The following is a 14,171-nucleotide window of genomic DNA, read 5'->3' on the forward strand; positions in this document are numbered from 1 at the left end:
CTAATCCAGAACACAGCAGCCAGACTGCTGACTGGGAGCAGCCGCCGAGACCATATAACACCGGTCTTGAAAGACCTACATTGGCTCCCAGTACGTTTCCGAGCACAATTCAAAGTTTTGGTGCTGACCTTTAAAGCCCTAAACGGCCTCAGTCCTGTATACCTGAAGGAGCGTCTCCACCCCCATCATTCTCCCCGGACGCTGAGGTCTAGCGCCGAGGGCCTTCTGGCGGTTCCCTCACTGCGAGAGGCCAAGTTACAGGGAACCAGGCAGAGGGCCTTCTCGGTAGTGGCACCCGCCCTGTGGAAGGCCCTCCCACCAGATGTCAGAGAGAACAACAATTACCAGACTTTTAGAAGACATCTGAAGGCAGCCCTGTTTAGGGAAGCTTTTAATGTTTGATGTATCACAGTATTTTAATATTCTTTTGGAAGCCGCCCAGAGTGGCTGGGGAAATCCAGCCAGATGGGCAGGGTATAAATAATAAATTATTATTATTCAAGTTACAAGAAAGGAGTTTCCAACTAAATATCAGGAAGGCCTTTCTGAGAGGAAGAGCTGTTTGAACAGACGTCCCTTGGGAGGTGGCGGATGCTCTCCAAGCAGAGATTGGATGGCCATCTGTCCTGGATGCTTTAGCTGAGATTTCTGCATTGCAGGGAGTTGGACTAGATGACCCTTGGAACTCCTTCCAATTCTATGATTCTGCGTTTCTAAGGCTGAAATCAACAAAATCAGGGTCTCCTCTCCTCTCTTGGCTTCAGTTTCAGCGAGGACCAGCTGCTGCGAAACCGCCCCTGCGTTGTTTCCTATGGGCGGCGGCGGCGGGAGGAGAAGGAGCCGGGAAGTTCTACCTCCGGCCCGCCGAGAGCAGCTCTACATTCTTGCCTCTACGTGCGCGCGGGGAGGCGGGCCTGCGGGCGCGCTTGCGTCACAGCTCCGTGCGTGGCGGGGAGCGCAGGGATTGGTGACGCACGGATGGCAGGGACGTGCCCCGCTGGCTATATGAGCTCAGTGGCAGCGCCGCCTCGGCCTTTCTCCGCCTCGCTCCTTGCTCTCGCCGGGAGTCGCCGCCCAGCCGCTCCGCTCCCCGAGGCCGCCCGCCCGCCCGCCCGCTCGACCCACCGCCGCCCGACGACGCCTCAGCCATGATCATCTACCGCGACTGCATCAGCCGTAAGCGAATCTCCCTCAGCGCCGTCGAGGTCGGACCCCCCGCGGAGCCCCCACAGCGGCGCCCTACTGCGCTTGCGCCGCTCCGCGGCCCGGGCTAGGCACCCCGCGCGCCCTCCCGCTACACTGCGCCTGCGCGGCACAGAAGAGAGGGGGAAGGGAGACTGGTTCGCGGGGGGGGGGCCGAGCGAAGACTGGCGCCCCCGGCATTCTATTCACTGCGCATGCGTCTCTTTGCCGCGGCTACCGCGCTTGCGTGAGCGGGGCTGCCGAAGGGGCCGTGGGGCTGGAGGCCTTTGGCGGCGCTTCCGGCGTGGTTCCCTCTTGGCTTCCGGCGCAGCCCTCCCGAGGCCTTTTCCCGTTCCGGGAGGCGGCGGCGCCGCATCTACCTCTGGGGCCTGGCAAGGCCTGGACCGGAAGGGCGGGAGGGAGGGAAAGAGGGGCGACCCCTGCGAGGAGGGTGGGGTTTGGGGGAGGGAGAAGGACCGGCCGACCATGGGGAGCCCCCCTCACGCGCTTTCCTCCTTCCTCTGCCCGCAGAAGACGAGATGTTCTCGGACATCTACAAGGTCAAAGAAGTGGCCAGCGGACTCTGCCTGGAAGTGGAAGGGAAGGTAGGCTTTGTTTGTAAATCTACTCGTTTTATGTAGGCGGGGCGGGGTGGGGTTCGAACCCTGGTCTCTCCCAGGCCCCTCCCTATATTATAGTATAGCTCAGGGGTCTGCAACCTTTAAAACAAAAAGAACCACTTGGACCCATTTCCGAAGAAAAAACAACTGGGAGCCGCAAAACCACTGCAACATTTAAAACAAATATATCTCCGGAGCCACGATCTGACAGCGGGCGGGAAGGTGACGTCGGGGCGGTGCGTGACTAACGCACGCACCGCCCCATGCGACGTCACAGCCAGTACAGCGCCCGCCACAGTGAGGAGTGTCGGGGCGCACAATGCGCCTCCTCCCCTCGCTAGTATCCGCCCTGGAGCCGCAGCAAAGATGTAAAAGAGCCACATGCGGCTCCGGAGCCGTGGGTTGCAGACCCCTGGTATAGCTCAACTGTGCTTTGGTACCATGAGGCCGTTCTTTTAGCAGTTGCCACTCTTCACAGGCACTCGATCAACCTCTGTAATTGGGGGTGGGATTTGGCAACATGTGAGGCAAACTGGGAAATTTCAGCCTCTTCTATGAACTCATAAAGTAGTAACCAAACCTCACAATTACTGCGCAACGACCATGTTTTGGTCTGCACAGTTGCAGTGGGAGAGATCCGTGCTTTAGCCTTTCGTAATCTATGCATCACCATGCCAATATGGGTCACCTTTATAACAGAGATGTCACAGTGACTTGAGAGGGGCTAGGTTGCAAGATAAACTCTGACACATCCATTAAGCCTCCATAGTGGTAATGACGACATCCAGACTGAGTAATTTGAGGCGTGGTGTTTTAAAATCCCTTAATTTTGATGGGAAGAAGTAAAAAGTAGCAGGTTTAGTGTGTGTGTGTGTGTGTGTGTGTGTTTCAAAAACCTTGAAAATTAGAGTCTTAATCATAAAGACTTCCGATTTAAGATTCTCTGGGCAGTTTATTCTCCCTTTGGTGACAAATTCCACTTGGATAGCTTTGCTCATAGCTGAACAAGTTTCAGGACTTAAAACTCTTGCTTTTAAGCTTTGAGTAGATTAATGAACAGGAGCAGATCATTTTACAATTAGATTTTGCTTTTCAGTCGTGGTATTTTTCTTCAATGAATGGTTTAGATGGTGAGCAGGAAAGAAGGTGAAATAGATGATGCTTTAATTGGTGGAAATGCGTCGGCTGAAGGTCCAGATGGTGAAGGGGCAGAGGCTACCGTTGTCACCGGTGTTGACATTGTCATGAACCACCACCTTCAGGAAACAAGCTTCACTAAAGAGTCTTACAAGAAGTACATCAAGGACTACATGAAAGCGTAAGTTGTCCTGGTGTCTGTCATTTCAAGGCTAGAAGACAGTTGGGATGAGGGTTATATAGCAAACACTTGGAAGATGTCCATAAGGTTGCAGCGCTGCCTTCTGATGGAGATGGGCTGCTGGGATCCAGTTGTGGGTATGATTACAATGGTGCTCTTATTCTGAAAGATCTATAATTTAAAGCCATAACCACCTGCATACACATTTTGCTAAGATACTGCTTCTTTCCACATATCCTGTTACAGTATTGGATATCTGAAGGGTGTCCTCTTAAATATACTAAGTTTGGTACATTATGTTTAAGTCATCAAGGTCAAAAGGAAAATGCTACTAGTGAGAACCCTAAATCTTAAGGTTAATTTGAGGCCGCATTTCTGATATGGTAACAAATGCACATAAGTGATTGCATTGCTGATGTAAGCATACCTCAGCCTTTCCTCATAAGGGTTGGCTTCCAGACCTGTGATCATCTTGGTTGCCATCCTCTGCACACATTCCAGCTTGTCAATATCCTTCTTAAATTGTGGTGCCCAGAACTGGACATACGACTCCATGTGTGGTTTGACCATTGCAGAATAGAGTGGTATACCTTCCCTTAATCTGGACACTATGCTGCATCATACTGTTGGGCCCTGGATCTTTTTCACATGTAAGCTGGGTGTCCCCCATCTTAAACTTGTGCACCTGGTTCTTCTTGCATAAGTGCAGAACCTTACATTTGTCCCTGTTGAAATTCATTTTGTTACTTTGCGCCCAATTCTCCAATCTGTAAAGGTCATTTTGAATCCCAATTCTGTCTTCTGTGGCATTAGCTGCCCCTCCCAATTTGGTATCATCTACAAATTTGATGTGGATCGCCTCAATTCCATCATCGAAGTCATTTATAAAGATGTTGAACAACAGTGGGCCCAGGATAGAACTCTTGTCACCCCACGTCGCTTTTTCCTAGGATGACTAGGAACTATTCATGAGTTTTTGAGTTCTGTTAGTCAACCAGCTACACATTTTACCAGCTTCTCCACAAGAATGTCATGGGGAACTTTGTCAAAAGTATTACTGAAATCAAGATACACTATGTCCATAGCATTCCCCAGATCCACCAAGCTTGTGTATGCTTCTTATAAAGCCACACAAGTTTATTTAGGTGCCTCCCACTTTTCTTTCTGGAATTGTCTGCATTTGTGCCTTCATTATTTCACCTTTAACAATCTCCCATCTTGGGCTCCCTTTTCTTGACTATTCTTGACCATGAGATCTCACTCGGTACTTCAGGCATAAGCAGACTCGGCCCTCCAGATGTTTGGGAACTACAACGCCCATCACCCCTAGCTAAGAGGACCAGTGGTCAGGGATGGTGGGGGTTGTAGTCCCAAAACATCTGGAGGGCCGAGTTTGCCTATGCCTGCAGTAGTTCCTTAAGCTTCCAGAAATCGGCCTTCTATGAAATCAGTCTATGACTGATTACACTCAGTTTTCCCTTTCCCTGTATCATGAAATCCAAGGCGACACGATCACATTCTCTTAAAATTCCCAGTAAGGACCAGCTGGGATGCAAACTACTCAAAGAGAGATCCTGGTTATTGGCAGAACTAATCAGTGGCTGTGCTTTTTGCTGTAGCTTCATGGAGATATTAAGGCTCTGTATTACAGATATGATGTAACAGTTGCTTTATATTTAGAGGCCAGATATCTGGGCCAGAGGCAACCCCTTCTTTCGATATAATATTGTCTATTTTGCTATTTTACTGTTGCCTCAGTGGAAGCACATACAGAAATATGCTGGCATATTTTACCATGTCAGCTTATGTGGCCTTGTGTAGAATGTAAATGTTCCCAAGAAATATAATTTAAAACTGGCAGATAAAGTAAAGCACTATCCATGCAGGGGAGCAGTAAAAAGCAATGCAGTGTTTTTCAGATCACCTATTAGAAACGTTTGGGTACAATTCTCAAACTAGTTAAATTGCAGGTGTATTGTTGTTTTCCCCCCTAGAATCAAAGCAAGACTTGAGGAAACAAAGCCAGAGAGAGTAAAGCCGTTCATGACTGGAGCAGCTGAACAAGTCAAACATATCCTTGCAAACTTCAAAAATTACCAGGTAAGTTCCAAAGCTTCCTCTTTTTTTGTAACATATTTTCGGTACTTGCATACTGTGAAGTAGCTTTTGCTGCTTGTTTTAAGACTGGCATTTTGTGCCTGATGCTTGAGCCAAGGAAATGTGCCTTGTTATGTGAGTGAATATTAGTACTTTCTGAGAACTTAGTTGCATCAACAGATTTTTTTTTCTCCTGAAAGTTTTTTGTAGGCGAGAACATGAATCCAGATGGAATGGTGGCGTTGCTGGATTTCCGTGAGGATGGTATCACTCCTTATATGATTTTCTTTAAGGATGGATTAGAAATGGAGAAATGTGTAAGTATAAATTCCCGAGAGAACTTGCCAAGATCTTGTGCGGTTTTAAATTTTGCTTGCTGATAAATGGGGTGATTTGCTGCAGAAACGAAACCCTGTGTCCATCTAGCCCAGCATTTTCAACTAACCAGCCAGGTACATGAGGGAACAGCCGTTGTTCTCCCAGGAAACTTGTGTTCTTGCCTCTGAACCTAGAGATTCTACTTACCTGATTGCATCTAAATAGCCATTGATATCGGCTTCAGGAGTTCACCTAATCCAGGGGTGCCCAAACTTTTTTCAAAGAGGGCCAAATTTGATTAAGTGAACAGCTTTTTTGAGGATTGAAGTTGTGGGGCTTTTTTTACAATTTTACACCGAAGTTGTGGAGCTTCTTTAAGATTTTACCCCAGGACATATACTGCCATGGGGCCAGATTAGGCCCCCAAAATAGACTTTGGACATGCCTGAAAAGCCATCTAAGCTTCTGGTAATCATAATATCTGGTGGGAGGAAATTTCATAGAGTCTTGTAAGTAGTAGCTTTTGTCTGCATACAGCTGATGAATTGTGTGGCCAAGCACTTGTGCTGTAAGAGGGAGAAAAAATAAATATGATTTCTCCACACCATTCACTCATCTCTGAAATCCTAACATCTTTCCTGCATTTTCCACGGGGAAAAAAGAAAAGCCCAAATGATACCGCCTTTTCTATCAACTTTCCTAGCTCTGTAGTATCCTTTTTGAGATTGTGCAACCAGAGGTTTGTACACCTTTGTGAATGAGGCGGCACCCTTAATTCTTAAGGGTAGAGTGGTACTGGAAGTTCTGAAGTTCTGTACTTCAGAACTATCTACTCCAACTCAAAGGACACATCCTTTGTCACAGCCAGTTTACTCTCCCATCAGTTTGTATGAAGCTGGGATGGTTATTTGCCCTGAATGCAGTGTGTTTTAAGTCTTACTCTGAACTTCATTCTCCATTTTTTAATTTTTGCTTATTCATCTAGCTTGGAGATCCCTTTTCAACTTTTTTGCAGTTTGGGTTTTCAGTATCCCGAATAATTTGCTGTCTGCTACAAACTAGGCTACCTTGTTGCTTACTATTGATTCTCGGTTTGTGTGTGAACAAGTTCAATAGCCTCTTAGTTTAACTTTCTAGATTTCCCCAGAGTTCTATAAAAAAAAAATCTTTCATTTCTCAGTTAACAACGCTGATAGAAGACAAACTATTGAGCTATTGACCAGTCTTCCATACAGCTTAGCATATACATTTTTTGCCCTTCTAGTGGGAGATTCTTTAGGGAAGATGGTGGCTGGACTCCCCAGCCAAAAAAAGTGCTTGGGTTCGCTCTTCCGTTTTTAAGCTAGCTAGTCAGGAGTGTGGGGAAAGTGTAGGCCTCTCTTAAGTTGAGGCTCTCCTGCCAATGGCTTAAATAGAAGACCAAATCATTCAGGTGGACAGGGGTAAGAACAGAAAATGCAAACGGTGTGGATTGTTAGATTTTTTTAAAAAAAAATGCTGTTGCTAGATTTAAATCTCGGGAGGTATTTTAGCAGTCATGCTCATTAATTCCAGTAGGTCTACTCTGAGTAAAGCTTTGTTGACCACAGCACTTCGCTTAATATCAAACCAAAACATTTATTGGCTGTATTTTGATATGGCTGTTGAAACCATTACCCTTTCCGTGAATACTAATCAAGACTGGTACCCTCTCAAACAGTGCCTTAGGGAAGGAGTTGAGATGCAAGTTCTGAATGTGAAGCATCTGCTGATAGGCTGGGAACAACTACTTTTGCTCTCTAGCTTGCATAAAGATGCAACAGCAATTTCCTTGCGCTTTCTGTGTGCCTGATAAACGTGGCAACTCAGATTGAATAAGGGAGAACATTTCAGAGAGTGAATATTTAATGATGACGTAAGGAATTGGTACAAGCATAGGCTAACTCTCATTAATTTCTTAACAGTAACAAGAGACCAACCCTTCTGGATCATCTATCATCATCATAATTGGCTGCTGTTCTTTATTCATCAACAAAACATCATGACTCCGCATTGTTTGGAAACTGGACTGATGCCATCTTGAGCTTAATTTGATTTATTTTGACCCTGAATTAATTGGAGTTGGAGGCATTGGTTTTTAAAAACTTTGTCATGTAGGCTGTCTAAAATAAAGAAAAACTCATTTAAACCCAGCATAGATAATGCCTCTTGGTTTAATGCATTCAGCAGGGTTCTCCAGCAAGCTTCTTGTAGCTCTTGTGCATTTGGATTTTTGACTTCAGTAGCATAGCCTGGCCTAACGCATGTGTCAGACTGTCGTCCGATACTGGTGACCTAGAAGTGGAAGATCAGCCGGCTGCAACTGACTTGCTTCTAAACACCTGAAAATGATTAGTAGAGAAGAAGGCTCTCATTCTGAAATGGACCGAGTTTCTTGCTGTTCAACAAACCACAATAGCTAGCTGGAGGACAGAATTGGAAGACTGAATACAGACTGCTGATTAGAGTTCTGAACCAGTCAAGGAGAGATGGATTTCATCAGTTTATCATGGCAAATTATGACTAAGGCAGAAGCAATGGAACAGCAATCTTTGGTGGCAGAAACAAGCATTTTAGGCAGGGAGTCTGCACACAAGAGGCTGTAGTTCAAAGTAATTATAACTTAAAATGGAAAAGTAGTACTGGTTTAATCACAGGACACTAATAATAATCTTTGTGGTTTATCAAAGCCTAAAGTGGTTAGTTGTGGTGGTAATGGCAACCTTAAGCACTAGTCCAAAGAATTAGTGTAGACAACATGTGCATCATACTGTTTTTGCTGATGTTTGCAAAGTCCTGAAGTATATTTTATGGGCTGTCCCAGGAGACATTTGCTTGACAGGCCATGATAAAGTAAATTGGTTCCCATAGGATGCAAAAATGAGAGCTCTGTGCCTTTTCCATCGTTCCACTTTCTGCTCCCGACCTGACATTGTTCAAAGCATAATACGAAATGAACTTTGCACTTGGAGCAAGGTTAAAGAAGCGTGTCAAAGCCAAGCAAATGCAACATGGTTTTTAAATCAGGAGGGCTGCTATGATCTCAAAATGGCAAAAGCAACAAAATTTGCTACAAATTTATACTAGTAGTAGAAGCCATAAGGATAGTTGGTTTGCATCCTAGTAGACAAAAGAAAAGGAAGCTTCTTTGAGAGACTTGGTGTGCTACAAATACTGGTAGCAGTAGTTTGGGAATCTCCCTGGTTGGCACTGTGAGCCTAGAGCAGTTTTGAATCCTTGTTTCCAAAGAGATCGGAAACCTGGCGTGTAGTGGAAGTAGCCAAGCAGCTAATTGACCGCTTGCTGTGCTGTGTATCAAGAGTGTATTAAGAAAGATACTTAGGCTGTGTATTCCTGAGACTTCTACATAGTCTTGCATGTGTGTTACGGTTTAGTAGTACAGTTTTGTTATCCTTTTTAGGTTTTTCATTTTGGTTCCCCTTTGATGCTTCAATGCTTGTTCTATCCCTCTTTCCCATCTAGCAGCTTCATCCTGTGAATGAAAAAAACAGTGTAACACCAGAATGCTTGCTGCTCAGAGCAAAATCATTGTTTTTTTGGGGGGGGAATGGAAAAGGGGGTTGCAGATACTGTGTACAGCCTGTGGTCTATTTTTGTTGATGTATCACTGATACTACTTTTACATCGAAACAAAATTTGACCAATTATCTGCTGAAGCAAGCAGAGTTTTGTCAGGCAGTGTGAAGTGATTCATTACCCCCTCCATGTTTAACTTGATTTTGAGAAACTGATCCCTAAAAGGATGTCTGTTTCCCCCCCAAAAAATGAATTCCTCTGCAAGGAATTCAGTTACTGGCCCACTATGCTTTTGTTACTCTGCCCCTTACAGCTTCCTGTAACCTCAAAATCTGTTCTGGAAGGTTGAGGGGAGCTTCCAGGGCTTGCGGGGGGCGGGGTGAGAAGTTTTGTTCCATGAGTGAAGCTCCACTTCACTCCAGAGGATAGCTTGTAGCAGGTAGGAGCTGGAAAAGGTTTTCCACCATCAAAGTTTCTCTTACAAGCTGGTATAATCCCAAAATGAACAAAATTAGTGTATTAAAAAGAGTGCCAAAGTATTGGTATATTTGACAGGCAAAACTTTGTAGTTATTTTTTTGTACCCCTGAATCTGAAACTTTACTATATTGCCTATGCTAATGCAGTAGAGGGCCACATAGAACTAGCTGTTCATCCTTTTAATATATATATATATATGTATAAATTGCCACTATGATTACAAGAATGCCTTTCACACTACCTTGAAAAATTTCAGGAACCCATGCACTTTACTAATGACACATTCATGTCTCATAAGGCCCAAAGTACAAAATTTACACATTTAGTGCACCCAGGATCAAACTTATTGAATTTAGCTGTCTTAACATGTGAGAATTGGCTGTGAGAGGGGAACTTTGCAATAGCACAAGTTTTTTGGGCTGTTGGAGTGTAATAATTTCTCCACAATGTTCTTCCCAAATCTCCGTGTTTCCTACACATGGCCTAAAATGAGCGGTGGTGCAGGTGGGAGTCAGTTTGCTTCAATATGCACATTGCTGTGGAAAAGCTGGAAGCTGCTCATCTTGGAAGGGGAATTTAGTATGGGCTTATTTCACTGTGGCCTTGGCTGCACTAGCTTAGGGAAAGGATGGCAGATATGCCACATGTTTTCCAGAAATTTATATGACCATCCTGTGGGCAACCCCCACCATATTGCAGGAAATGGCTTTCTCCCCCTTATTAACAAGTTTCAGGTAGTTTCAGGTAGTTCAAAATGTAAGTGGATGTTTAAATTCTTGTTCTGGGTTGTGTGATTATTTGCTTATTTCCAGCTGTGTTGAAAGATAATGGCCTTGCTTCACTCTAGCAAGGTTATTTAAAAAGCAGTGGCTGGTGCAACAAAAAAGCAAACTCTGCTACCATACTAGTTTGTGGTATTTGTTGCAAATTACATCAATCTCTGCTCAGCCCTAGGTTTCAGAATACAGTGGTGCCTCGCGAAAAGAATCCGTTCTGTGATTCTCTTCGTCTAGCGGTTTTTTTGTCTTGCGAAGCAAGCCCATTGACGGATTAGCGGCTTTTAGCGGCTTATCTGCTGATAGGATCAGCTGATAAGCGGCTTAGAAAGGGGGGGAGGGGGGAAAAAGCAGGAAGTCGCAAGACATTGTCGTCTTGCGAAGCAAGCCCATAGGAAATTCGTTTTGCGAAGCACCTCCAAACGGAAAACTCTTTAGTCTAGCGAGTTTTCTGTCTTGCGAGGCATTTGTCTTGCGGGGCACCACTGTAAAAGCTTTCCTGCTGACTGGTACTAAAGCAGTTCATGAGAAGGATTCAGCGGGGGGCGGAGCCGCTGCCTGTAGACTAAAGTTCGATCAGTTAATACAAAATGAAAAGGAAGCTCACTCATGTTTGCCAGTAACTCATTTTTGTGTTAAGTCTACAGAATTTGGATGATCTACAAGAGAAGGGGGCAATATATTTGTCCTCTTAGCCCAAAGTCTGCTGCATTTGTGCACTGGATAGGCTAAATAAAAATTTCAACAGTTAAAATCATCCTGCTATCATATTCTGGCCACAAAACCAGAAGCACTTTTAGCTCTGATGGTAACGTAATTTACACAGAGTGTACCCAAAAACGCACAGCAAAAGTGCAGACGTTTTGCATGCAAGCAGAAATGACAGAATTAAACTAGACGCAGCAATGGCTTGCTAAAGTATTTTTGTTTTAGTTATTATATATCTATACCACTCTTCATCCAACACCTTTGGTTCATGTGAAAAAAAATTGTTCTGAGGCCCATGGTGTGGGGGGTGGACAGAGACTACTATTACAGAAATCAACCTTTCATTGAAGCTACTCCAGACTCCGGGACGCAGGTGGCGCTGTGGGTAAAAGCCTCAGCGCCTAGGGCTTGCCGATCGAAAGGTCGGCGGTTCGAATCCCTGCGGCGGGGTGCGCTCCCGTCGTTCGGTCCCGGCGCCTGCCAACATAGCAGTTCGAAAGCACCTCCGGGGGCAAGTAGATAAATAGGGACCGCTTACCAGCGGGAAGGTAAACGGCGTTTCCGTGTGCGGCTCTGGTTCGCCAGAGCAGCGATGTCACGCTGGCCACGTGACCCGGAAGTGTCTTCGGACAGCGCTGGCCCACGGCCTCTTGAGTGAGATGGGCGCACAACCCTAGAGTCTGGCAAGACTGGCCCGTACGGGCAGGGGTACCTTTACCTTTACCTTTTTACTCCAGACTCCACCTGAACAGTGACCTTAATCTCAGTATTTCAGATACAGCCTTGGCCAGGGTTCTCAATTTCCTTTTCCCTCTTCCCTTTTGCCATTTTTGCAGTTGATTCATATTTGTTATCCACATCTATGAGCCTCTGCACACACATTTTGCGTACTGCTTCAGTTGCCACCATCTTTATAGTTTTTTGCAGTACCCTAAACAATTCAGTTCCCCAAGGTAGCAGATGCTCAAAGCAGCTTTGCTACAAAAGATATTCAAGGCAGCTGACCAAATTTCAAAAGTCTACATACACTAACAACTTTGATTGCAGGTAGAACAGTAGACTATGAAGATAAGCACAAGGTTTTTAATCTGTCTCTCCAAAAGCCTGAGCCACGATGGCACTGTGGGCATGTTTGTAACAGCACCTTGGTGTGCAAATACAACTGGTAATCAAATTTAGCTTAGCAGCATGGCTAACTTCAGCTGATTTATGCAAACTAGGGTACTGTGACCTAGGATAAAGATTAAAAAGTGCATTGGTCTCTTGTCCCAGGTTACTGAAGAGGGCACATACGTGGCTTCTTGCCTTGCTCTCAGGCACTGTTACGAACAGGAGTCAGTTGCCCTCCAACTCTTCCTTCTATAGTTTCAATCTGCAGCTGCTCAAAGAAAAATAAATTAAGTGAAAAATCCCTCTGCTTATCTGCTCAGTCAGATCTTTTACCTCCTAAACTGGTTCTTAAGGAAGGTCTGATTGGCTCCTAATTTCTGTAAAAAGAACGTTTGCACTACTGAAAAAGTGCAGGAGTTTGAAGGTCCCACAGAACTTGAACAAATACATGAACTCAGGAACTGAGTAATGCTTAGCAGCACCCGCCTCTTCCTAATTTCTAGAATGGCTGGTCATGTAGAATACTGATCAGCTGACCCTTGTGGCATAAAGCCACCATGAACGTTTTAAATCTAAAAGCAGAAGAGGAAGCATTTTCTGTTTGTACAAATTAGAAACTGCTTTTATTAATACAGAAACAAAATAATTTTAATACAAAGAAGTCATTTTTACTTACTGTACTTAAATGCTTTTGTGTTGTATTAATTTCCTCTTCTCATTATTTCAGGAGCTATTCAAACTACGTTCCACTTCTATTTCTTAATAAGGCATAATTCAAAAAGTTGGGCAGCAACCCATAATATGGTCAGGACCATACAGAATTTTAGTAATGAAATAAACACATCTCTGCAATAAATAATACCAGTCCTTACTAACATTGTTATATTTTTACAAAATGTAAAAAAATAAAAATGATCAAAGGCCAATTATTACAAAGAAACCTAATGCATGTTTATTCTTTAAATAATATGTTTGCAGAACCAAAACATGTTTCTTGCAGAATCTTTTTTTAATGAAGCTAGATGACTTAAAAATTATCAACACTTAGCATTTTAAGGGTGAACAGTTCAGCAACTCTTCCTGCTTCCACAATTGACAACTTTCTTGCTGCCTTAACAATTATGCTAATCGCTCTTATCTTCTCCTTGGTAATGCCTGTATTCTGGCTTAAGTTCCCACGTGTTTTTGTGTGTTCCCTTAACGTTGTAGATGCCTATTTCTCTTAAAATTTCTTTCAAGTAGCTCTGAAAAAAAGGAAAAGAAAATATTTAGTTTGATATTAATATCAGGCTATTTTACATTAGTAATAAAGATGGTACTAAAATAAACTAGCCTAGGCCAGAAATTGCTGCTTAAGAGTTTAATAATGGAATTTTCATCTGCACGCAGAATTAGGCTCTGCTTACCTTCCATTTAAATCCTTTAATTGCAACGGTTTTGTTTAAGAGTATCACGCATATGTTCATGGGAAGAACAGAACTGCAGAGCCACAAAAGATGAAGATACTTAAATACAGGAAATATGCTCCGGAATGCAGACTAAGGTAATTCAGGTGTTGCAATGATAAGGCAACAGCTGTTCCACAGGGCTGTGTGTGTTTGCGACAAATGTCTTTTAACAGCCTGTGGGCTTTATCGGGTCCACCAGGCCTCTGAATTTGGCCCACAGGGCCATTTGGGGCAAACCACACCCACCTGCCAGTCACCTGAAGTGCATATGCAGTTAGCTACAGAGAGATGCTATCTCTTATCTAAGCACAACAGCAAAGAGGAAGGGGAGCCTCTGCCTGCTGCCTTTTTGCAAGCAGAGCTTAATCGCCAAGAGGGACGCGGGTGGCGCTGTGGGTTAAACCACAGAGCCTAGGGCCTGCCGATCAGAAGGTCGGCAGTTCGAATCCCCGTGACGGGGTGAGCTCCTGTTGCTCGGTCCCTGCTCCTGCCAACCTAGCAGTTCGAAAGCACGTCGAAGTGCAAGTAGATAAATAGGTACCGCTCTGGCGGGAAGGTGA

General features: G+C 44.5%; 2 protein-coding genes across 2 annotated transcripts in view; one reads left to right on the forward strand and one right to left on the reverse strand.

Annotated features, from left to right (window-relative positions):
• The first annotated feature begins 1,029 nt into the window (after positions 1-1,029).
• On the forward strand, positions 1,030-7,706 carry TPT1 (tumor protein, translationally-controlled 1). Its single transcript, XM_082223354.1, has 6 exons — positions 1,030-1,176; positions 1,714-1,787; positions 2,930-3,120; positions 5,115-5,220; positions 5,418-5,534; positions 7,479-7,706. The coding sequence occupies exons 1-6, from the start codon at positions 1,149-1,151 to the stop codon at positions 7,479-7,481; spliced, it is 519 nt and encodes a 172-aa protein (XP_082079480.1). The 5' UTR covers positions 1,030-1,148; the 3' UTR covers positions 7,482-7,706.
• A 5,050-nt stretch (positions 7,707-12,756) lies between these two features.
• GTF2F2 (general transcription factor IIF subunit 2) overlaps positions 12,757-14,171 on the reverse strand; it is a 57,841-nt gene continuing 56,426 nt past the window's right edge. The window contains exon 9 of the mRNA XM_082223289.1: positions 12,757-13,407. Coding sequence (XP_082079415.1) covers positions 13,288-13,407 — 120 coding nt within the window. The 3' untranslated portion in view covers positions 12,757-13,287. The remainder of the gene's footprint in view (positions 13,408-14,171) is intronic.

This window comes from Podarcis vaucheri (assembly GCF_965113315.1).
Source record: "Podarcis vaucheri genome assembly, chromosome: 5".
In the NCBI taxonomy this organism is placed as follows: domain Eukaryota; kingdom Metazoa; phylum Chordata; class Lepidosauria; order Squamata; family Lacertidae; genus Podarcis; species Podarcis vaucheri.

What these genes read in the sequence shown, in the direction of transcription:
- TPT1 (XM_082223354.1), top strand. Translation starts at nt 1,149, where the DNA reads ATGATCATCTACCGCGACTGCATCAGCC. An exon ending in CTACCGCGACTGCATCAGCC is followed by an intron (nt 1,177 to 1,713) that starts GTAAGCGAATCT and finishes CTCTGCCCGCAG; the next exon opens with AAGACGAGATGTTCTCGGAC. An exon ending in ATCAAGGACTACATGAAAGC is followed by an intron (nt 3,121 to 5,114) that starts GTAAGTTGTCCT and finishes TTTCCCCCCTAG; the next exon opens with AATCAAAGCAAGACTTGAGG.